The sequence below is a fragment of the Mastigoproctus giganteus genome, chromosome 10 (genome assembly GCF_048544385.1).
Source record: "Mastigoproctus giganteus isolate SK-2022 chromosome 10, ASM4854438v1, whole genome shotgun sequence".
Taxonomy (NCBI): domain Eukaryota; kingdom Metazoa; phylum Arthropoda; class Arachnida; order Uropygi; family Thelyphonidae; genus Mastigoproctus; species Mastigoproctus giganteus.
The window spans coordinates 36,838,202-36,864,280 of record NC_143584.1 but is presented as its reverse complement, the minus strand read 5'-3'; the positions used below and the strand labels follow the sequence as shown (position 1 = coordinate 36,864,280).

The 26,079-nt window shown below is 38.4% G+C and overlaps 1 protein-coding gene across 1 annotated transcript in view; it reads right to left on the bottom strand.

Annotated features, from left to right (window-relative positions):
• The window catches only part of Paip1 (Poly(A) binding protein interacting protein 1), a 191,460-nt gene that overhangs the window by 48,814 nt on the left and 116,567 nt on the right, over positions 1-26,079 (bottom strand). Inside the window, exon 7 of the mRNA XM_090382432.1 lies at positions 9,464-9,585. Coding sequence (XP_090238558.1) covers positions 9,464-9,585 — 122 coding nt within the window. The remainder of the gene's footprint in view (positions 1-9,463; positions 9,586-26,079) is intronic.

Sequence of the window (26,079 nt, the reverse complement as noted above, 5' to 3'; positions counted from 1 at the left end):
CCGTATGACATCCTCTCGCCACATTAGCTGACGTCCAGAATTGCTGCTGAGACTGAATCTACCCTCATCGGTAAAGAGTACCTTACCCCATTGCGCTGCTGTCCAGTCCTTGTGTTCGATGCATCACTGTAAATGGTGTCTCGAATGGGCAGGTGTTAATGGGCACAGAGTACTGGCCTTCAGACAAACAGTACACCTTTGTGGAGTCGCCTGGCCACAGTAAACCGCAATATCCTGCATCCTGTGCAGCTGATTTGCAATGGATCCTGCTGTCTGGTGTTGGTCCCTCTTGGCCTGTAGGAGTATACAGTGGTCATCACTGGGTGTTGTTTTTCATTGACAACCACCACTGGTCCTTCGAACAGCTGTACCTGTCGTTCTGAAGGCCAACCATGCATGTGAGACGATGTTATGGGCAATACCGAACTCTGCAGCCACACTCCTCGCACTCCGAGCTTCCCAATTATTCGACCCTGGGTAAAGTCAATCAGATGTCTACTGGCTATTTCGTTGTCTGTAGCACTGTATGAAACCAATCAATGTCTGTAACAATCGTGCTTACCATTAGATAATCTGCACACAACTGCTGAACTGCTGCTTTTATCTGTTTATGTGAGCCCTCTCATCACAATACAAATTTTTGGATGTGCACCAGCTTTCTACTGAATGGTCACATTATGCAAATCGCCACAGGCTGTTTCATTTGATTTTGTGGTTGTAACCTTCAGAAATAGTATTGGTTCTTAAGTTTTGCACACCAGTGTAGTAGTGTGATTAGAACGCGTGACGCATTTTCCGTGACTGGTATGATATCTCGAGTCAGGGGTGGACAGAATCAGCTTATTACACTCTTAACCATGCGTATAAGCAAATGTGTAAAACATTCCTAGGTCTATCTAAAAAAAAAAAAATTAAAACCTGGTCTTCATGCCTTAGTGCCTTCACGTGAATTTAATGAACAGTAGGAAAATGAGTTATTATTTATAGCAAGTTCATCAGGAAAACCGTTTTGCACTGTTTGTGAAAGTACTCTTTCACATAAAAAAACAGACATGATCTTAATAGACACTATAAATCATAGCATCAGACTAACATAGAAGGAAAAATGAAGCTTGTTCTTGGGTCTGAGCTACGAAAAGAATATGTGACTAAGAAAAAGGAAGAAATCAAAAGAAGACAAAATATATTTGCTAAAGTAAGTTGTGAAGACTTGGCAATGATAGAAACATCCTATGAAATTGCTTTAAGTATTGGCGAAAAACAATAAACCTTTTTCTGATGGAGAAGAAATTGTTGAGCCTTGTCTCCAAATATTTGCATGCCATCTTGGTAATAAAGGTATTGAAAGGAAAGCAGACGAAATTGCTATATCAAAGCAGACAGTTACGAGACATATCGAGGAACTCTCTCAGGATGTATCTCAGCAACTGGAAGATCTTGTTCATTCTTGTACTTTCTTTTCTCTAGCTCTGGATGAATCAATGGACATATGTGGTGTAGCCCAGTTAAGCATTTTTATAAGAGGAACATATAATTTTAATGTCTTTGAAGAACTTGCCAGTCTGGAGTCATTGCATGGTAAAACAAGAGGATCAGACATATTTGAAAAGTAAAATCATGCCTAGAAAATCTAAAATTAGATTATAGTAAACTCATCAGTGTGTGTACTGACGGGGTGCCGTCAATGATAGGTAAAGCCAATGGCACAACTTTGCTTGAAAATTTTTTAAATTGTCCTGTACTAAAATATCACTGCGTTATACACCAAGTGGCACTGTGTGGAAAAATTTTAAATATGCAGCACGTTATGTTACGGGTTGCGATATTTGTGAATAAAATTAGAGCAAGAGCATTAAACAGACGAGAATTCAGAGAATATTGTGAGTTGTTAGATTTGGAATATGGTGAACTTGTCCTTCATTGTGAGGTGCGCTGGCTTTTTGGAGGACAGGTTCTCAGTAGATTTTGGAAATTGAAAAATGCTGTTTATAATTTTTTAGAACAGGAAAATGAACTACCTGATGAAAGAACCTTATTATTAGATAACAACTGGCTATTTGATTTGGCATTTTTAGTTGATGTTACTAGTCATCTTAGTGATCTAAATTCGAAACTACAAGGCATAAATAAATTATTTCCTAGCTTAGTAAATACCATCAATTCATTTAAAATGAAATTAAAACTGTTCATCTCTCAGTTAGAAAATCAGGATTTAAGTCAATTTCCACACTTGAAAGAGCAGAATGGATGAATGATTGGATACTATGATGCAGTAACAAAAGAACTGGATGCAGGGAATAACTTTGATATTATATATTTGGATCTTAGAAAGGCTTTTGATACATGGAAGACTGCTGCACAAATTGGAGCAGTGTGGCATTGGAGGCAAATAGCTGCTATGGATAAAGGGATGGTTGATGGGGAGAAGACAGAGAATGGTAATAATTAGACACTGCTCATCGTGGACTAATGTTATTAGTGGAGTCCCTCAGGGTTCAGTGTTGGATCCATTATTGTTTTCTGTATTTATAAATGATATTGATGATGGTATATCAAGCTTAATGTCCAAGTTTGCAGACGATACAAAGGTTGCCAGGGTTGTTAAGGACACTACTGACGCTGTGCTGCTGCAACAGGATCTGGAAAGGTTGAGCAGATGGGCTGAGAGGTGGCAAATCAAGTTTAACATTGACAAATGTAAAGTACTACATATGGGAAACAGCAACCCCAGAGCAACGTATCAACTCTGTGGTACTACACTGACAGTGGTAGAGAATGAAAAGGACCTGGGGGTAATTGTGCAGGCAGATATGAAGTTCTCTGAGCAGTGCAGACGGGCTGCAAGAGTAGCTCATGGTGTCTTGTCAATGATATATAAGAATTTTTCTAGCAGGGATAAGGAGGTGATTATTCCCTTGTATAAGGCAATGGTCAGGCCACACCTTGAGTGCTGTATACAGGTCTGGAGGCCTCATTTCAAGAAGGATGTAGAACTGCTGGAACGAGAGAGAAGAACAACAAGATTAGTGAATGGAACAAAGGGTTGCTCTTACTAAGAAAGGCTTAAGTTTTGCAAATTGCAGTGTCTAGAGACTAGGCACCGGCTAGGTGATCTAATAGAGGTGTATAATGCCTTGAATGGTTTGAACATGCTCAATGCCGATGGGATGCTTCCTCTTGCTCAGAATAATCACCTGAGAGGACATAAATTCAGATTGAGGAAAGACAGATGTAGGATAGATGTGCAGAAATTTGCCTTTAGCCAGCAGGTAGTAGTTGGTGGAACACACTTCCATCCCTTGTTGTGGAAGTTGATAGGCTAAACAAATTTAAGGCTCAGCTGGACAGGCATTTCGAACGAACGGAGGGGTGAAATGGAAGTGGTTTTTTTTTTTTTTTTTGGCTGACGCTGCATAAGCTTGCTTTCTTGCATCATATGCCCCTACTAATGCTAATGTAACTACAATCGAGGCTAAAGGGAAGGGCTTTTGCTTTCGTAAAGGTGACTATAGAGGTCTCAGACAGTTTTTAAATTCTGTACAATGGGAGATCAACTGATGATGTTACCAACAGTGAATTCTATGTGAGAAGTCTTCAGGGACTTAATTTTGGAGGCTACTAGGCTTTTCATTCCAACTAAGCAATACTGTTCAAGGTTTAGGCCTAAATGGATGTCAGATGAATTAATGAGGCTAGTGGCAGAGAAGAAGAATGTATGGGATGCATATAAAGTATCAGGCGGTACAGAAGCCTGTGGCAGGTATAACCTAGTCTGTAACCAAGTCACAAAGGAGGTTAGGCAGGCAAAGGCAGATGAGAAATCTTTGGCAAAGGATGCAAAGAAAAACAGAAAGGAGTTCTTTACTTATGTAAACTCTAGAAGGAAAGGGATGAATCAGATTGGACCACTTAATGTAGATGCGTTGACTATTGATGATCATGCTAAGATAGCTGATAAACTGAATGAGTATTTTGCATCTACATTCACACATGAGGAGTTATTCAATGAGGGGAGTGCCAGAAGTTTATCAAACACTAACAGGGAGCTAAGTGATTTTGTAATAACTGAGAGCAAAGTGGAGGAGAAATTGTTGAAGTTAAACATAAGGAAGGCACCTGGGGTGGACGGGAGCTATCCAGTTATATTAAAGGCAGCAAAGGAAGTAAGCAAACCCTTAGCCATAATTATGAGAGATTCCTTGGACTAAGGGGAGGTCCCCATGGACTGGAGGTGTGCAAATGTATCATCAATTCACAAAGGAGGTTCAAAAGGTGACACAAATAACTACAGACCTGTTAGTTTAACTTGTGTTCCAGGGAAAATAATGGAATCACTGGTTAAGAAGCATTGCAGGATCATCTAGACAAGACTGCACTAATAGTTAAGACACAGCTTGGGTTTTTCAAAGGGAGGTTTTGTATGACCAATTTGATTGTTTACTATGATGTGGTCACAAAGGAACTGAACGCCAAAAATTATTTTGATATGATATACTTGGATTTCAGGAAAGCTTTTGACACTGTTGCACGTGGAAGACTGCTGTACAAATTGGAGAGGTATGGCATCAAGGGTAAGCTGCTACAATGGATAAAGGAATGGCTGAGTGGGAGACAACAGAGAGTGGTAATCAATGGACACTGCTCTTCATGGACAAATGTTATTAGTGGAGTTCCCAAGTGTTCGGCATTGGGCCCATTGTTGTTTTGTATATTTATCAATGATATTGATGAAGGCATATCAGGTTTATTGTCCAAGTTTGCAGATGATACAAAGGTTGGCAGGGTTGTTAATGACAGTAATGACAGTATGCTGCTACAACTGGATCTAGATAAGTTGGAAAAATGCGCTGAGAAGTGGCAACTGGAGTTTAACATTGAGAAATTCAAAGTACTGTATATGGATAGCAATAACCGAAGAGAAACGTACCAACTGGGTGGTACTACATTCAGGGAAGTGGAAAGTGAAAAAGACCTGGGGGTAATTGTGCAGCCAAATATGAAGTTTGCTGAGCAGTGCAGAGGGGCTGCCAGGACAGGTCATTGAGTCTTGTAAATGATATATAGGAATTTTGCTAGCAGGGACAGGGAGGTGATAATCCCATTATATAAGGCATTGGTCAGGCCACACAGAGTACTGTGTACATGTCTGGAGGCCTTATTTTAGGAAGGGTGTAGAGTTGCTAGAATGAGTACAAAAAAGGGCAACAAGATTGGTGAGGGGAACAAGGGGGTGCTCTTAGCAAGAAAGGCTTAAGTTTTGCAAATTGCAGCACCTTGAGGGTAGGCACCTGCGAGGTGATCTGATTGAGATGTATAAGGTCTTGAATGGGTTGAGCAAGCTGAATGTTGATGGGATTCTTCGTCTTGCTCAGACTAAGAACCTGAGGGGGCACAGTTTCAAACTGAGGAAAGATAGTTGTAGAATAGATGTGCGGAAATTTGCCTTTAGCCAGCGGGTAGTTGATTGGTGGACCAGGCTTCCATCTTTTGTTGTGGAAGCTAATAGCCTAAATAAATTTAAGGCTGAGCTGAACAGGTATTTGGAATGAATGAAGGGATGAAATGGGAGGGTTTTTTTTTTTTTTTTGGTTGATGCTGCATAACTTGCATTGTACGCTTCTACTAATCCTAACTCAGACTAACAGACAATTAAATCTGTAACATGTTAATGAATGAAAATGAAGATAACGAGGATGATGATACCGTTGAAAAAAAAATAATAAAATATTGGTATCGAAAGAATAAGCCTTCCAGAAGAAATGATTCGTGGAATGGAACGGAGGAGTTCTGCTACAGAGTATCACATGTCTCTTTATAAAATTCAAGAAATGCTTATAAAAGAAAGACCAAAATATCTAAAACAAATTAGTTTAAAGGATATATTTCAGAAACTGGCTTCCAAGGTAAACTCTATAGGCACATGCACAGCATCTACTCCTGAATCCCAGCCTTCAACTTCTGGTGTGTCTATCACACCTACTACATCTTCTCCAAACTGTCAAGATATTTCTGAAGATATTTCTTCTGATGATGCCATGTAATTGATATGAATCAACTCAGCTCATTAAATATTTATATTTCATTTTCTTGCATTTATTCTTGGAGGGATTTTTTGTCCCTGTGTTTTTTGTCCATTTTAGGCCTGGCTACCCGAATTCCGGAAAAAACCCTATCTACCAACCCTCGGGTTACTGGATAGCTGGATAAATGGTCCCACACCTGTACAGGAATTTTGCCTACAGTGATAAGGTCACTGTCCCATTGTATACAGCAATGGTTAGGTTACATCTTGAGTTCTCTGGAAGCCTCATTTTAAGAAGGATGTGGATCTGCTAGAATGAGTGCAGAAGAGAGTAACAAGATTAGTAAGAGGAACAAATGAGTACTCTTACCAGGAAAGGCTTCAGTTCTACAAACTGTAGTGTCTGGAAAGTAGGAACATGATCGAATCCCTCCATAATTGATGCCACTAACTCTGACCAATTATAACTTTATAAACATAAATAAATAAAATAAATAAGTAAAATCGACGGTAAAATGTAGTATAATTTAAAATGCCATAAATCATATGAATTCATATCAAATCATATAAACTTTTAAAAATACTATACATTTAACGCTTTTAATGTATAGTATTTTTAAAATTTTAAACCCGTACTACCGTAAAACTGAAGCTTTTGGCAGCATCTGCTGCCCTCAACAATTCATTATAAAGCACTAAGCCTTCCCAGCAGACCCAGGATGTGCTATGGTACCTGCACATATCCTGTTTCCCGTATATCAGCACCAGAAGTGGCACGGGGCTTTATTGGCTTTTCTATTAGCGCAATCTATTATAAACGGGTAGTAAACTCAATCTTATTGCATTTGCGATAATACCAATAACTGGAATTCTGTAGGTTTTTACGTTATGGTATTATGGTGAAATGAGTTCCCCTTCACTGAAATCTTTAACCATATAAAAAACATAAATAAATTTTCAGAATCTCCTCTTCATTCCTATTTACTTATTACAATGGTGAAGGGAAAGGGACCAATGGAAAGTGAAAGTGCTGGCAGTGCTAGGAAATGAAACAAAACTGATTTAGAAATGAAGATGATTAATTAAGAATTACAAAGCAGGACAAAGAATGTCATCTATTGTACAGAATTAGGTCTCACTGCTTCAACAGTGAATACTATTTTAATATTTTTACTATTTTTTTTATACGTGCAATATTTTAAATATTGCACGTATAAAAGAACAGTTAAAGAATCAATGCATTTAAGATCAACAGTGTTCACAAAACAGTGTTCAGGTGCTATATCGAAGATGGAAAATCAGATTCAAAAGCAAGTGCCCCTGAGTTCAATGGCCATTCAAGAAAAAGCAAGAAGTATTTATGAAGAGATTAAGGATAAGTTTGATGAACCTAAAGCCAAGTTCATGGCAAGCAATGGGTGATTTAATAGGTTCAAGCATTGCGCTGGTTTCCAAAACATTAAAGTATGCAGTGAAATCACCAGTGCCAATTCTGCAGCTGCAGAGAAATTTTGTGATGTGTTGGAAAAAACCCCTTCTAAACCTTCACAGCCCTCAACTTCCACAGCGGCATGCTTATCAGCTGGAGAGTTAATTCTGGCAATGATGCTCGAAAGGTAAAACTTGCTGAAGTTATGCCTGCCTCCTCTCTCTTTTTTTAATTTTATAATTTTGAAATTTTTGTAATTTTGTGCACTTTTGTAATTTTTCTTGTGCATAAGATAAAAAAAAAATTGAATAACTAATTCTATTTATGTTTGTCGAACATTTCTTTTTTGCTTCAATCAAATTTGCGAGTGCTGCATAAGCATTTAGAGAAATTCTGACTTACATAGCATTCCGTGGAACACAACCCCTTATGTAAGTCAATTCCAGAAATTCAATCAAACATGACGGCTGCCTAAAAGAAATGCACAAAGAAAGACAAGAGAACTTTAAAACTATTTTGATCAATGGCTGGCATGGTCGAACAAGTGTGACTACAGAATATCATATAAAAATATATTAAAAATGTAAAATTTATCATTGAATATAATTTTTTTTGCAACATAGAACAAAATATTTTGAATGAGACTATATGACACTGGCATTGTCTCATTTCAGGTAATCAATTTTATTTCCCTAGCAGTCTAGTTTTAAAGATGATGCAAGCTTGTTTGTTGTTTGTTATTTGGATTTTAGGAGCATTAGCAACTAAGGCCATATTGTTCCGGGGATATGCGGTGGTCATTCCCCGAACCTTTCCGCATCCTCTGCATTTGGTGGGCAAGGACTCGAACCCCGGTCTAATCAAGAAGCATGTGCTACGCATTGCTGCTCCTGCCCACCTGGCTACAGAGGCGCCGGTGATGCAAGCAGTTAAAGCAGTAATGTAAGTTGCAGAATAAGTAAGAGGCACTTTGAGAAAAACTATTCAAATAAATGTTTTTTTTTAAAAATTAAACATATCATTAAAGAGAATTAATTAAGACAGTCAAACATTTTTATATAAAATAATATATAAAACTGTCACCTTAAACTGATGCCAGTTTAAGATGAAAAAGACCTGGGGGTAATGTGCAGTCAAATATGAAGTTTGCTGACAAGTGCAGACGGGCTGCTAGGGCAGGTCATGGAGTCTTGTCAATGATATATAGGAATTTTGCTAGCAGAGACAGGGAGGTGATTATTCCATTATACAAGGCAATGGTCAGGCCACACCTAGAGTACTATGTACAGGTCTGGAGGCCTCATTTTAGGAAGGATGTAGAGTTGCTAGAATGAGTACAAAGAAGGGCAACAAGATTGGTGAGGAGAACAAAGGGGTGCTCTTACCAAGAAAGGCTTAAGTTCTGCAAATTGCAGTGCCTGGAGAGTAGGCACCTGCGAGGTGATCTTTATTGAGGTGTATAAGGCCTTGAATGGCTTGAGCAAGCTGAACGCTGATGGGATTCTTCCTCTTGCACAGATTAAGAACCTGAGGGGGGGGTATAGATTCAAATTGAGGAAAGATAGTTGTAGAATAGATGTGCGGAAATTTGCCTTTAGCTAGCAGGTGGTTGATTGGTGGAACAGACTTCCATCTTTTATTGTGGAAGTTGATAGCCTAAGTAAATTTAAGGCTAAGCTGGACAGGCATTTGGAACGAATGGAGGGGTGAAATGTAAGGGTTTTTTTTTTTTTTTGGCTGATGCTCCATAAGCTTGCTTTCTTGCATCGTAAGCCTCTACTAATGCTAATTCCTTCAGACTTCAGGATGTGCAGATCACTTCAGATATATATATATATTTTAATATGAAAAAATTTGTTTGATTGAATTGTTAATGATTTAACATTACAGGTAAATTTTAATGTAGCTAAAAAAAATTCAAATTATTAAATTCAATATAAAAAGGAAAAAAAAAATAATAAAAAAATAAATGTAATGGTGTCAACATAAATAAAAAGGCACGTATAAAATACCTGGAATATTCATTATTGCAAGCCAGTTCTTTGATGGAACTGATAATTGAATCAAGGTGTGGTGCACTTCCTTCATTAGAAATCTTCATTCTTTCAAAATCTTCCAAATATGCTCCAACTAGCTAAATTTGAAATATTAAGTTTTAGTTTTTTTTTTTTTTTTTCAAACTATACAAAATGGATAAAAAGTTTGAGGGCTGAATACCTAATTAAACAAAAATAATTACAGGTAATTAAAAATTACAAACTGAATGTTACAAAATAATGACCTTGGCTATTCAAACATATTTTTTATATCAACGATATAATTGCAAAAAAAAAAAAAAGAAAAAAGAAAAAGAAAGAAAAAAGAAAAAAAAATTGACTGAATTGGCCATAACTATTTCGTGGAAAACTGACATCCCTTTAATAAGCTTTTTAGTTGGTGGAGGGGAAACACACAGTACAAGGTGAAGTGAATAAGAAAGATGCTGTATGAGAATTACATACAGGGTATTTGGGAACGTATTCAGAAATTAGTCACACGATAAGCAAGAGTCATGAAGTAACTTACAATTTTTCCATACCTATAGATTCCTTCTAATTGCATCATAAAAGATGCTTAACAATTTCTTAATAAATAACATTACCAAGAGTATGACTTTCTAATATAAATTCATAATAAATTATGCCTTTATAGTCATAAAACAATTCTTGCTTAACTTTATCTACTGACTAGTCAAACTGAATATTTTACTTTTGGGAGATTTCCATTCAGAGCTGATGTTGTGAGTCATTCTTTTTAGTCCCAGGGGCTCACATCTGGTGAGTATGGGCTTGGCACACCCAGGGTCCTGAGATGGATATCATCATTCTTCTCTTTCTTGGCGATTCCCTTCTACTTTTGACTCTCTCTGTCTGTCTGTCTGTCTCAAGGTAACTTGGGAATTTTTTTTTTTTGGCTGGTGCAGCAAAAAAAGGCTTCCTTGCTTCCTTCCTTCCTCAGGCTTCCTTGCACCATATAGGGGCACCTCCGTAGCCAGGTGGGAAGGAGCAGCAGTGCGTAGCACATGCTTCTTGATTAGACCGGGGTTCGAGCCCGTCATCACCAAATACGGAGTATGCGGAAAGGTCAAGGAATGACCACCGCATATCCCGGAGCAATATGGCCTTAGTTGCTAATGCTCCTAAAAACCAAATAACAACAACAACAGCACCATATAGCTAATAATAATAACACCACATTCCATCTCCTACTAGTATTGCATTGATACCAACCTCTGAATTTTGGAAAGCAGGAGGGGGCAGGTTTTTCATTTTATTTATTTATTTTTTATCTATATAATATTGGTGTAGATACACCATAGTTTACCCATAAATTTGAATTATGTATGTAGTGTAAAAGGCATCGTTTTAATTGTATCTCATATTGTGGGTGCCTTCACAACGAGATAGCTGGTATTCCACTGCTTCAAATAAATAACGCTTCCCTAGTAGAGAAGCCTACTGTTATTTATTTTCAGAGGATACCACCACCCAGGTGATTGTTTTGAAGCTAGTGGGCTTCATCATCAGTGGGCAGGCAGGTATCCTGGTAATGCAACATGCCATCACAGTTGCAAAGTTATTTCCTCAATATCAGAGATGCCAAATGGTGTTGGTGATAATGTATTAGAAGACGAAATGCACAAGGCAATTTTTTTTTTTTTATACAGCCTTTGGACTTTAAATTAAAAAGTTCACTGGCAATCTATGCATTTAGTGATCAGACACAGTCATAGGATTGTTTAGCGGTGCATATGTTTTGAAACATCAGTGCCCCTACATTGTTCTGTTGGTGAATTTTTCTGAATAATCTTGTCAGACACTACCTATTAAGTATTAGTATTAGCCATATGGTGCAGGGAAACTACAGGCTTTTAATAATACATCAAAAAATAAAAAAATTAATTAATAAACAATAAAAATAACAAAAAATAAAATACCCACGTGTAGTTAACTCATCATGCATGTCACTTTTCAGCAGACTTTTGAATTAATCAAATCTGTCAGCCTCGACTACCCATGGAGATAACTTATTTGAGTAATTAACAACTCGCTGGCTAAAACTTCCAGCAATCCAGTTTAAATCTCTCTCTCCTCGTAATTTGAATTTATGGCCTTTAGTTCTGGAGTCATTTATAACAATGAAAATTTCACCTTCATTCATTTTACTATCCTATCTCTCAGGGCCTTACCAACCTCATTCTGGTACCTCAAACATGCTTAATTGCCAAGCTCACATATTCAAAATCTTTCTTCATATAAGTGCCCATCTATAAATTGCACCAAGTTTGTCAGCCATTTTTGGGATCCTTTCAAGAAGTCCCAATGTCTTTTTTAGCTGCATTTCCATATTTGGACAGAGTGCAGTCCTATAAAAGCCTTATACAGTCAGCCTATGACTTATTTCTATATGCTAATGTTTGATAAATCATCAGTATAACACCATGGGCCTTCCTTGTTGCCTACCTACTGCTCGAATAACTTCATGTCTGACCACATCATAACTTTCAAATCCCATTCTACTTCGATTTTTTTAAAAATTTAATCCCATAAACCACAAGTTGTTTTGGTGTTGCTATTCCCCAAGTGTAAGATCTTACATTTTGCTGTATTAAAACACACTTCCAACTTTTCTGACCATCCCTCCCGAGGGAATACTGCTTGATGCTGTCATTAATTACTTACAGTCTTCACATCAGCAAATTTTAAGACTATACCTCCATCTCTTTGTCAATATCATTTTATGATAATCAGAAATAATAAATGTTGCAGAACTGACTATCAGGGAACTCCACTTCTAATATTAGACCTATCTGAAGAGTAACCATTAATCAAAAACTCTGCTTTCTGCACTACAGTCAACCCTACACTCCATCTCAGAATCACACCCATGATCCCAAAACATTTCAGCTTATACAGTACAGAAACCTCTAATGAGGGACTGAATCAAATGCATTGCTAAAATCTAGATAACATTGAAATTTCCTACATCCAGCTCATCAGTAACTGTTATCAAAATAATTAATCAGATTAGTTAAACAAGATTTTCCAATGTGTATCCTTCAGAATTCCATTTCTATCTAAATGTCACTATACTCTTTATCACTGCCTTCATGATTTTATCTATCACTAAAATCAGACTAACCAGTCTGTAGTTACCCACTTCACTCTTAGAACCATTTTTACGTAGTGGTAATATGCTGGAATTTCTCCAATCCAAAGAAATCTCTCTCGAGTCCTAATACAGTAAACCCCCGCTATTCGCAGGGGTTACGTTCTTGAGAAATGCCGCGAATACCGAAAACTGAGTTATGGCTCCCATAGTAATAAAGGGGTTCCGTTCTAAAGTATGAAATATATAAGAAAAACTAGTCTAAAATTTTGTCTATGTATGTATTATATGTATCTTCATAATATGACTATGTACATAGACAGTACATAGTGAAATGCAAGCATATGGCATCGAAATGAAAATAAGAAACAATTTAATATTAAATGTAATATTTATTAGAAATTTCAAACAAATCTTTCAAACCAGCGCCTTTGCTAGCTAAAAAACTTATCCCGCCAGTGCTATCACCAGTTTCGCTAAAGTGTTGATAAAGGAGTTTTGCCTTTTCACGAATGATGAGTGAACTTAACGGAATTTTATTTTGAGTTCGGTCTTCTATCTACAGATTTAAAGCCTTTTCCGTTTTTTCTAATTTAACATCACGAGTTACAGAGCAAATTTTTGAAGCAATTAGCGCGTTTTCACGGACACCACGGCGGATTTTTTCTTCCGATTTCTAGATTGATCATACCGTTGACTCATTGATTTTATAATGTTTTGCCACTGAGGAGACACTTTGACCATTAGAAATTTTGTCTAATAACTCAATTTTATTCGTGAAAAGATCACCTTCTGTGATCTTTTCACATTACCTTGTTATTCATAGCCATATTTTTCTAGGGGTTAGAAAGAACTTGTTAGAAAGAATAAAGTCACTTTCTTCCGTTAACACACTCGAAAAAGTCTGTTTTACACTGCAAAACAGTAAATTTATCACTTTTGTAAGCATATCAATTTATAAATTGATAAATTTATAAGCATATAAATTAAAAGCAAATGAAACCTTCCATGACAAGCGCATAACACATACTGAACAAGGAGTAGCGAGAAACATCCACGCCGGAATTTTGTCACCCCTCTCCCCCCACCCACTGAGCGCTGTTTTGACAGAGAAAGATAATTTTAGCCACGCCCATGTTTTTTTTATGGCGGAAAGTGTTCACGGCGCTTTAAAATGCGCATTTTTTTAGGTTTCATTTTATATTAAATCAGCGACCGCGAATACGCGAAAACAGATACCGCGAATAGCGGGGGTTTACTGTACTCTTATAATTGACCTTAATAATTCAACTCTTTTGCCACCACTCTCAAAATTATTGGGTATATCCCACAACAAGAACCCTACTTGAATTTAGGTTCGAAAGTTTTCTAATGAACAATCTGCTGTAATTTCAACATCAACTAATTTCATACTGATCAGCTTCACTATGACGGGTTTCTTTTGTAAAGATTGATGCAAAGTACCTGTTCAATTCATCAGCAATGACAGGTGGGTCATGTAAGACTTTTCCACACCCATTATGCAAAGGTCATATCTGATCCACTTTCTTCTTTTTTGTACAGACGTACATTTTTTCATGTACAGTCAGTCCTCGTATAGCACGATAGTTGTGTTCCTAGAAACCCTCGTGCAATGCAAAATCGTGCAATATAAATAACAGGTCCTATGGGAAAAAGGGTTAGGTGCCGACCACCCAAGATTGGACACACATTTGTAACCAAAACATTACCAAACACAATAAATAATCGTAATAAAATACGTAAGTATTTTATTACGATTATTTATTATTATACGTAATAAAATATGTAATACGTAAGCATTTTAATTACTTAAGTATTTTAAGTAATACGTAAGTATTTTATTACGACTATTACGTAATAAAATATTGCTAATGCTTTTGCTTCTATCATAAGCAAACTTGTCTTTTGTTTGATTTTCTATCCAAACAGATGACAGATGTTCCATCTCTTCCAATTCTTTGTGTCTTAATCTAATGGATTTTAATTACACTTTGAGTTGTTCCTACTATGAAAGTTGTTTTTATTTTCTCTGCATTCTTTGTAATTCTCGGCATTGCCTCATTTAGGTCTGTAGCATGTGCACTTGTATCACATGGTCTTTCATTTCGCTCAAAGTGTTTCATAATTTCATATTTTTTCTCTATCGACAGAGGTGGACTGGCCACAAGCCTTACCGGGGAAACTCCGGTGAGCCGGAGGCCGGTGTGATTTTTGCCATAAACCATAGTATGAGGCCACTATAAATTTTCCTGGGTAAGAATTTTTGATCCAGTCCGCCTCTGTTTATCAATATTGCTTTTGTTTTTCTGTGAATCTGCAGTGTCTTCACCAGAACGCTTCCTTTTCACACCTTTTAAGTATTTTACTCATTTTTAGGGAATAAAGCACAATTACAAAACGAGGAGGCACGCCTAATACACATAAACAAAGCTGCGTGCGTGTAGCAACTGAATAAACAGCACCGTAAAGGCAGAGATACACTATTAACACCTCACATTTTACTAAAGCACATTTCTAGGGGTTACTACCATAAAACAATAAAAACAATTTCCAGTTGCCTTTCTGCTAATGGAATCTGTTATAAACTGGTAGTAAACTTGATCTAATTGCATTTGCAATTATACCAATAGCTGGAATTGTGTTGCTTTTTATGTAATATGGTGAAATGTGTTTTCCCCTTCACTGATATAAAAAACAAATACATTTTCAGAATCTCCTCTTCATTCCTATCGTGTTGCGTTCAGTTGGGGGGTGATTCCGCGTTCGACTGCCATTTCTTGTAAACACAAAGGCGAATCGTGCATAAGCGAATGCGGTTGGTGTTATATAAGATATTGTTCCCCTATTTATAAATCGTGTATGATCGAATTCGTGTAGTGTAAACACGTGTTATATGAGGACTGACTGTACGTGTGTTCTCTCTTAGCCAGTGATTTCTCATACTCAGCCTTTGTCATTATTTATTTATTTATTTTCTTTCCTGTAGTATAAGCTCTGTAATATTACCTGGATAGTGGAAAATGTCAGGTCTAGAATATTCTTTCCCCCAGTACCTTCACTAATATGCTGATATAAATAACAATCATTTAGTTGATTTAAAAAGTTTTCCTCCATAATGAGTTTCCTTCCCACTTGCTCAATCAATTAAGGATAAACTGAAATCACCCAGAAGACATTCACACTTGCTTGCTTATTCCATCTGCATATCGAGGTTTTCCCCATAATCTTCACAATTTTCTGATTAGCAACTAAGGCCATATTGCTCCGGGGATATCTGGTGGTCATTCCCTGATCTTTCTGCAACCTCCATATTCGGTGGTCATGGGCTCGAACCCCGGTCTAATCAAGAAGTGTGTACCACACACCGCTGCTCCTGCACACCTGGCTACTGAGGCGCCTTAGTAATGTATCTCTACCCTCATTTTACTTTTACATTCAATTACTTTACACCATACAGATTCTAAGGTATACATTAGTTCTGAACTTGGGACAGCTTCAGATAAAAGCATAATCCCACCCCTTTTGTGGTGAGGTGGGGTTGCAAGAATATTTGCAGATGCTATCTTGTCTTTCCTCCCTAAGCCATTATATGTAACATAATGAAACTTCCCCTATTTTGAGTGACACCACATTTCTGTTAATCCAATTATGGCGGTGTTTGTTGTCCTAATTAGAAGTTCAAAATTCACTCATTTTATTGACAACACTACTAACATTAATTAGATACAGTCAAGACTAAAGGTAAGAGTATAGTTTACTATCCTGACACACTCCTTGTAATTACCTAAGCTTGTTTCCCTAGCTTTAGCTTTCCATTCATTTAACACATTGCTACTTTCGGCACATCTTGCCATTTTTTTTTTTTTTTTTATGGCCACAAACAAGGACTCCTGGGAAATGTTCAAACATTACTTGACCTATATCATAAGATAAATATGTCTATATTATCTCTCTCCCGAACCTAATTAGCAGTTTCACTCAAGTCGAAGGCCAATTTCAACTCAAATTGAAATTGGCCTTCGACTTGAGTGAGATTACAAGGCCTGCTGATGGCACTAATGGGACAAGCAAATTATATGGGCTTGTTAGATTAACTAGGAGCAAAAAGAAGTGCGCATACACTTGTTTGTATACTAATGCAAGGAGTACTGTAAATAAATTTGAGGAGTACTGTAAATAAATCTGGTTAAGTCATTCAATGGGGATATTCTAGGGATAGTGGAAATGTTCCATTCAGATATAGGAGATGAGCACAATGTCTAGTTTTGTTTTGTTTTTATTGGCGCATTAGCTACTAAGGCTATAATGCGCCAAGACCATGTCATTTATAAAAAAGTTTAAACTTTCAGTGACCTAATTAGTTAGGTCACTATGTCCAAAGGTATAACAAATATATAAAAGAAAAATGTAAATTTTATATACGAGCAAAAATATTTATTGATTTTAAAAAGCTAAAAACAGCAGACACATTGTCATTGTCGGATAAAATCTGACTGAGTGTATACGGCTCAGTCAGATGATTAAAAGCGGTAAAACGGATATTGCTAAAATCTCGACAATCAATTAAAATGTGTCTCATGGATAAAACTGTGCCACAGGACTCACACATAGGAGGGTCATCAGCCCTCAGCAAAAATGAATGTGTCAAATGACTATATCCTATGCGGGTCCGGGCAAGAACAACTTCCTCCTTACGATTCCTGCGCAGACTAGACTGCCACGGTTCAATTACAGGCTTTATACGATATAGTTTATTCCCAGTCTGTCTATTCCACAAATCCTGCCATTGGGAGTGTATCTTCTGCTGTATTATTTGCCTGTAGTCTGTATAGGGGACTGACAGGCAGTGATTATTATTGGGAATTGCTGATTTGGCTGCGGCGTCAGCCAAATCGTTTCCCCTAATCCCAATGTGGCTGGGAATCCAGCAGAAGCGGGTATCATATTCACGTTCTCGGAGGAAGTGAATCTTCTGCTGAATGCTAGACAGAACCGGATGAGGATTATACCTCACAGATATTAAAGCCTGTAACACACTGAGAGAGTCAATATATAAAATGAACCATTGGTATTGGCATTCACTGATGTGGTCCAAGGCTAACTCTATAGCGTGCAGCTCTGCAGTAAATATGCTGCATTCAGAGGGAATCTGCTCCGATGTAGTGGTGTCTGTAAAGACAGCAGCAGATCCCACGTATGATTCCGACTTCGAACCATCTGTGTAGACTGGCACGAAGTCGGAATATTCAGTTCGGTGTGCTGAATGAAGCTGCAGGTAGACAGATGATGGAGTGTCCGACTTTCCCCAATTTCTAAGGGACAAGTCGCATGCCGGGACATGAGCATGTCAGGGTGGAAAGGGTTGCTTTGGTGTTTGGGCAACCTTGTCTACCTTAATATTAAGTTCTTTGAGTAGCTCTTGGAGACGAATACCAAAAGGACGACTGGCAGTCTTACGGGTATTGTATAAATTTTCCCATCATGGCTCAAAAACGAATGGCCACGTAGGATGGTCTGGCAGGGATTTCAGTTTTAAAGCGTACTTTAAAGACAACTGCTTACATCGAAGCGATAACGGTGGTTCGTTTGCTTCGACGTATAAGCTCTGGACAGGAGATGTGCGATATGCTCCAGTAGCAATACGTAGGGCCTGATGATGGACGGGGTCCAGCCATCGCAGGACACTGTCTCTGGCTGAGGAATATACCTGGGACCCATAATCTAATTTGGATCGCACAAGTGCACGATAAAGCCGAAGAAGGATACATCGGTCTGCTCCCCAAGATATAGAGGAGAGCGAGCGGAGAATATTAAGCCCACGAGTGCACTTTGTGCGGAGTTGACGAATATGATCCAAAAAGGTCAGTTTTTTATCGAATATGAGTCCCAAGAATTTTGTATTCGCTGCTACTGGAATAGCATTTTGTCTGAGCCTTAATTCAGGTTCAGGATGAAGATTACGCTTGCGACAAAAGTGTACGCAAACGGCCTTCTCCGGCGAGAACCTGAAGCCATTAGCAAGTGCCCAGGAATTCAGACTATCAATGGCTTTCTGCAGTTGTCTTTCAATAACCCTCATGTTGCACGACTGACAAAAAATGCTAAAGTCATCAACATAGAGGGCACTGTTTACAGTTGGAGGAAGTTGTTCTGTGATGGAATTTATTTTGATGGCGAAAAGCGTGACACTTAATACTGATCCTTGTGGTACTCCCTCCTCTTGGCTAAAGGAGCAAGAGAGTGAGGATCCCACACGAACTTGGAATGATCGATTGGCTAAAAAGCTTTGAATAAAAAAGGGCAGATGCCCTCTAAGGCCTAGGCTATGTAAATCTTTTAAAATGCCAAATCTCAAAGTTGTGTCATACGCTTTTTCCAAGTCAAAGAACACCGACACCAAGTGTTCAGGTTTTAGGAAAGCATCCCGGATGGATGCTTCCAATCTAATAAGATGGTCCAAAGTGGACCAGTTCCTTCGGAAGCCGCACTGGATGTTGGAGAGAAGGTCATTTGATTCGAGATACCAAATTAAACGAGAATTAACCATTCTCTCCAGGATTTTGCACAGACAGCTAGTCAGAGCAATAGGACGATAATTGGTGGTCACTTCTGGATCCTTTCCTGGCTTAGGAAAGGCAAGAACGATTGCCTTTCGCCAGGAGTCCGGAAACTGCCCTTCAGTAAAGATTCTGTTATACAGAAGGAGCAGACAATCCATAGATTTTGGTGAAAGATGTTTAATCATTTCATAATGGATGCCATCTGGTCCAACGGCACTTGCTTTGAAAAGAGCGAGGGCTCTTTTGTGTTCCTGAATAGTGAAATCCCCGTTGTAGGGATAAATGCTCTTAGATTTAAAGTTAAGTGCCTGTTTTTCGATTTTATATTTCAGGACCAGGAACTCTGGGGAATACGAAGATGTTGCAGAGATGTTAGAGAATGTTTCCCCAAGAGCATTGGCTATTGCAGTTGGATCTGCAATAGCGCATCCATTATAATCTAGGATTGAAGAAGGGTGGGATGTATATTTCCCCTTAATTTTCGGATTTTATCCCAGACTACCTTAGAGTTGGTAGACTGGTTAACAGATGATGTAAAACGGATCCACAATTCCTTTTGACTCTGACGACAGATGTAGCGTGCTTTGGCTCGTGCACATTTGAAGGCTGTAAGGTTGTTCATGGTAGGATATCGGCGAAATATCCCCCACGCTTTGTTTTGAGCCTTTTTTGCTGCTGTGCATTGTGAATTCCACCAAGGTTTGGGAAATGGTGGAAACCGGGCAGATGTTTTTGGAACAGCATTCGCAGCTGCTTGGACAGTATTTTCTGTGATGTACTTAACTGCATCATTGATAGGCTCTTGAGTCAGTCAAGAGCCTATCAATGATGATAAGATCAAAATTTGCCTGATGTTGGAAGGCAGTCCAGTCAGCCTGATTAATCTTCCACTGTGGTAACCAGAAGGGAAGACATGGCCTCCCGCTGTGTAACGAGGTTATCACAGGGAAGTGATCGCTTCCGTATGGATTATCCTCCACTTCCCAAGTGAGTGAAGGGAGTAGAGAAGGGGAGCAGATAGAGAGATCAATGGCAGAAAAAGTACGGGTAGGCATGTGGAAGAAGGTGTTTGTTCCAGTATTTAGAAGGGAAAGGTCATTGTCATTTAGCATATGCTCAATGACTCGTCCCCTTCCGTCGATGTTAGCACTACCCACAGGGTGTTATGTCCATTCATATCCCTGAGAAGTAAGAAAGGGGGAGGCAACTGTGTTAGAAGATCATCAAGGTCTTCCTGGGAGATGTCAGTCCCAGGTGGCAAATAGATAGAGCAGACGGTTAATAAAAATCTCACCGTAAGGCGAATTGCAACAGCTTCTATGCTAGTTGTAATTAGTAAGGGCTGCACTGGGGTCTGGTTACCCACAAGGATAGCCACTCCCCCATGTACAGAGCCATCCGCAATTCTATCCTTATGAAAAATTGTGGTGTTATGCATCATGGGATCGTCATTTGCCTTTAGATATGTCTCCTGCAAGCAAAAGCATACTGGCTCATGCTTTTGTAGGAGGGCCTTGATGTCATCAATATTTCGCCGGAATCCATGACAATTCCATTGTAGGAATTTAGCCATTATTTTGGCTTGGTGGGTCCATCAGGCGGCTTCCGAGGTGCTGAGGGCTTACCTTTTTCAGTTCTGGCCTTCTCCTTCCTGGGGAAGTATGGACACTGTCCAGTGTCCATTTCCTCCTCAGCAAAGAGCTACAAAACTGAGTCTTCTTGTACCTCCTTCTGCTCGATATCCATGTTTTCTTGGGTACTAGGTGGTATTTCACCTTTCTTATTCTTTTCTTTTGTATTTGCTTTTGTTATTTGTGGAGCATTAGGAGGTACCAATATAGGAGTGGCAGCTGATTGGTCCTTCTGTGCAGGTTTTTGGGAGCCTAAAAGGTAACGTGCAATGGGAGTAAATGATTCTTTTGGAGGGACGGACATGTCCGTCTGAGTCCCAATCGAACACCTCCCTGCTACCTTCTGGGCATAGGTAGGTTTGTTGATGTTGAGAGGTTTAACCGCTTTCCTTGCCTCTTGGTACGATATGTTTAGCTCTGCCTTCAGCCGTTGAATTTCTTTTTCTTCTTTCCACCTCTGGCATGCTCGTGAGTAGGCTGGATGTTCTCCCTCACAATTAATGCAGGTAGGTTTTGCGGCTGAACATGCTGTTGTTTCGTGGTCCTTTGCACCACATCGAGTGCATGCAAGGTCTCCATGGCAGGCCATTTGAGAATGTCCATATTTCTGGCATTTAAAACACCGTAAAGGATTTGGAACATATGGACGTACTGGACAGTTGATGTAGCCAGCTTTAATCTCATCAGGAGGTTTGGGCGAGTTAAAAGTCAGGATAATGCTCCTGGTTTTAACAAGTTTCCCATCCCTACGTGCACTAATTCTTTTAACGGCAATAACTCCCTGTGGTTTCAATTCTAAGCAGATTTCCTCCTCGGTTACGTCGAGAAGGTCCCATTCCGAAATGACACCTCTCGATGAATTGAGTGTTCTATGTGGTGTCACTGTTATGGGTACTCCTCCGATTGATGTTGCACAGAGTAGCTGCTCAGACTGCCTGTCAGTTTTGGTTTCAATTAAGAGGTCTCCAGAACGGAGCCTCTTAACTGATTTGGGTGACCCTGCTAACCCATCTAACCCTTTCTGTATGAAGAAGGGCGACATTTTGCCAATCGGTTTTTCAGTGGTGGAATGAATAATCAAAAATTTTGGAACAGGCCCTGATGATATTTCTGTTCGCTGCCTCTTTGTAGCAATACTGCTATCAATATCGTTTTCTATAGTTTCAGATAGGGACCGGGTTGGGGCCCCTGAAGGAATATGTTTATCAGGATTCATGAAGTTTTTTAAATTGTTCAGTGCCCGGGCTCCCCACCCACCACGGAGCCCAAAGGGACACCCACTACCCGGCATGCAATAAATGCGCTCGGGAGTGGGACGCCAGGGCTACCCAGACACTATACCCGCACCGCTGCCAGCCTGAATCCTGTCCCTCGGACCGTGAGGGTAGGGGCATGGCATTGACACGGTCGCACAATGTCTACAGAAAGGACAGAGGATATGAGGTGGGAATGGGGGGGGGATGTTAGGCACTTGGTTAGGAAGCACCTAGAATCTAAGGCAACACACACACAGTTTATGCACGTGGCCAGTGCAACGTTGAGTCAGTTTGGTGTGGCATAAGAACTGATGCACGTCCAAATCACATTCTGGCACGTTTCAGTTTGCCATTTAACTTTGTATAAGCTCTTGTCATCATGTTTTCAACCAGCTTGGGATGCGTCCATAGGTTCAACTGGCTGAAGATGAACGCTATCCATTTCATGCCTTTCAACTCCAGGAGGTTAGATTTTTTCACTCAGGTTACTGACCTTGCCACATGGAGGCAAGAGCAGTGCTACAGAATGATTATTAGTCACTCTGTGGCATTAGTGTGCGAGTTTAGTGGATTAGTAGCAGGGTCGTGCCAAGCCATTTTAGTAGTTGAGGCAAGAATAAAAAATTATGCCCTCCCGTAAAATATTTTTAAAAAAAATTAATTTAAAAAAATATAACATTTAAAATATATTTCTGGTACATGTTTTAATAAAAAAAAATTAAAACTGAAGTTATAAAAAAGACAACAGTAGGACGACAACCATGACGGTGCCCCAGATAGCACTAGCATGCAGAGCTCGGTATCTGCCGTGGCAAAGATTTTTGTCTTGCAAAAACAAGATAAATGGATTGGAATAATCAAAAATGGCAATTATTTAATCTTTCTTTTGGCACCCCTTTCAGCTTTTAACCTGAGGCAAGAGCCTTATTCACCTCACCCTTGGCACAGCTCTGATTAGTAGGCTCACTAAGGGTCAAACAGAAAGGTATCTTTTTAACCTTACGTAACTTTACCTTTCTTATATGTGCACTAGATATTCCAGAAAACTGCTAAATAGTAGGATTTTCAGTAAATTAGGGATGTGTCGATCAATCACAGAAAAATCATTTGGCAATCAGGGTTAAATACTAGAGTGGATAAAATACTGGTTAAATGACAGGAAACAAAGGATGATTACAAATAGCTAATATGCTGAGTAGGCTAGGGTCCTGGGTAGAATTATACAGGTTCTGCATTAGAGACATATGATGCAAGAAAGCAAGCTTATACAGCATCGGCCAAAAAAAAAAAACTTCCAATTTCACTGATCCATTCATTCCAAATGTTTGTCTAGTTTTGCCTTGAATTTATTTAAGCTATCAACTTCCACAACAACAGCTGGAAGTTTGTACCAGCAATCAACTACCTGATGACTAAAGGCAAATTTCCGCACATCTATTCTATAACTGCCTTTCATCAGTTTGAATCTATGCCCTCTCAGGTGTGTAATCTGAGCAAGAGGAAGAATCCCCTCAGCATTAAGCCTGCTCAATCCATTCAAAGCCTCATACACCTCAGTCAGATCACCTCGCAGGTGCCTAGTCTCCAGAAGCTGCAATTTGCAGAACTTAAGCCTTTCTTCATAAGAGCACCCCTTTGTTCCCTTCACCAGTCTTGTTGCCCTTCTCTGTACTCATTCTAGCAACTCTACACCCTTCCAATGAGACATCCAGACCTGCACGCAGTATTTCAGGTGTGGCCTGACCATTGCCTTACGCAAGGGGATAATCGCCTTCTCATTCCTGCTTGCAAAATTCCTGTATATCATTTGCAAGACCGCATGACCTACTCTAACAGACTACCTGCACTGTTCAAAAAACTTGATATCAACTATACAATTATCTCCAGGTCTCTTCATTCTTCACTACCCTGAGTGTAACACTACCCAGCTGGTATTCTCTGGGGTTACTGCTACTCATATGCAGTGTTGCCATTTTAGCGGTTTTCCCGCTAGATTTAGCGGAATTGCTTCAGGTTTAGCGGATAAAAATATGAAATAGCGGATAGCGGATTTTTTAGCGGGAAGAGTATAAATGTTTAGCATTTTATGTATTTTGGCAATGTAACATTTATATTAAGAAATATTCATTTAAGAAATATTAAATTAATTGTTCGATTAATTATTTAATTAACAATAAAAATAATTCATAATTGAAATAGTAGGGATATCATATTTCATAGTTTTTTTTTTTATAAAGCGAAGAATCGGTTTTATATTATTCTGGATTTCCCTGAGGAGAACCCCAACAATTTTACGTAGTTACGCTCGCGGTCAAACGACCTGATCATTGGGTCATAGTTTTAAATTGTTGAATCAAATCTAAAAATGTGGAAAAAATTCTAATGACGCCTTTTTTTGAAACAGCGAAGGAATGGCATTGGATAATTTTTCTTCGTCGTATTTGTTTGGCTTCCAAGAAATGCGATCCGAATTACCGACATCTCTTTCAACGTTTCTAATAACCACAGAGCAATAAGAGTAATAAGTAATAATTATTTCTAATAACCACAGTGTAATAATATCTTAGTATAGTCAGTCCTCGTATAGCACGATAGTTGTATTCCTAGAAACCCTCGTGCAATGCAAAATCGTGCGTTTAGTAAATCCACCAGCCGACAAAATCAATTCAAATATTTATACAGTGCCATAAACGATGGTGCAGATCCGAAAAAGATAGTTCATTCGTGTCAAACAAGGTGGTTATCCATTGAAGAATTTTAGAACAGTATATTGAATTAAAAGCCCATTTTGAAATAACTCGTTTGACTGACAAATGTTATACTGCAGAACTTCTTTATTCAATGTTCAAAGATGAAAGTAATTTAGCATATCTTTTATTTTAAAACCTATCTTATCTGAAGTACAAAGAGTAAACAAATCTTTTGAATCAAATACTGCCGATCCTACATTATTACTACATGATTTAAACATGCTATTGTCGATGATTGCCAATAAAATGTTTTTACCAAATAATGAAAGAAAAATAAATGAATTAATAATGAATAAACTTATCACAACAACAACAGATGAAATGGCAATAAGAGAGAGATGCCGTAATTTCTTGATTGATTTGTATCAACAATTAAAACAACGCCTTCCGGACAACATAAAAGAATTAGAAAAAATGTCATTAATCTCAGTTAACAATATATTAAAGAAACAAAAAGAACCACTGATAAATTTATTACAAAATTTAAAATTGTCTGAAGTAGAAATTGAAAAAATTGAGCAATAGTATATAAACATTACTCTCGTTAAATGGGAAAACATCAACAATACAATGAAGTTTTGGTCAGAAGTTTCGAAATATCGAGATGCAAGCGGTAAAAATCCATTTAAAGAAATTAGCGAATTTGCATTGGGTATTTTAATTTTGCCATTATCCAATGCAGATGTGGAAAGAATATTCAGCAACATAAATCTAGTAAATAACAAAACACGCAACAGAATGAGTGTTGGCACGGTTAATGCAATCTTATCAGTACGATACGGGCTCAAAAGAGTTGAAAAGTGTTGTAAAAATTATGTTTTACCTGAAGAAGTGCTTCGCAAAATAGGCACACAAGAAACATATGATGAGGAGGTATTGAATTTCGAAATTAATTTAGATTTTTAGATATTGATTTTATATTAAAAACAGAAAATAAATAACTATTTATATATACTATTTGTTTGTTTGTTTTTATTCACTACAAAGTATAAACAAATGAAAATTTTAAAAATTTGGCGGGTCAAGTACTAAAAATAGCGGATTTTGAGTATGTGGCTAGCGGGAAATATTATTAAGAGTTGGCAACACTGCTCATATGCAGTACTTTGCATTTGTCAATGTTAAACGCCAGTTGCCACTTCTCAGCCCATCTTCCCAACTTTTCCAGATCCTGTTAGAGAAGCATACTGTCATTACTGTTGCCAACAACCCTGTCAACCTTTGTATCATTTGCAAACTTTGACTTTAAGCTTAATATATCT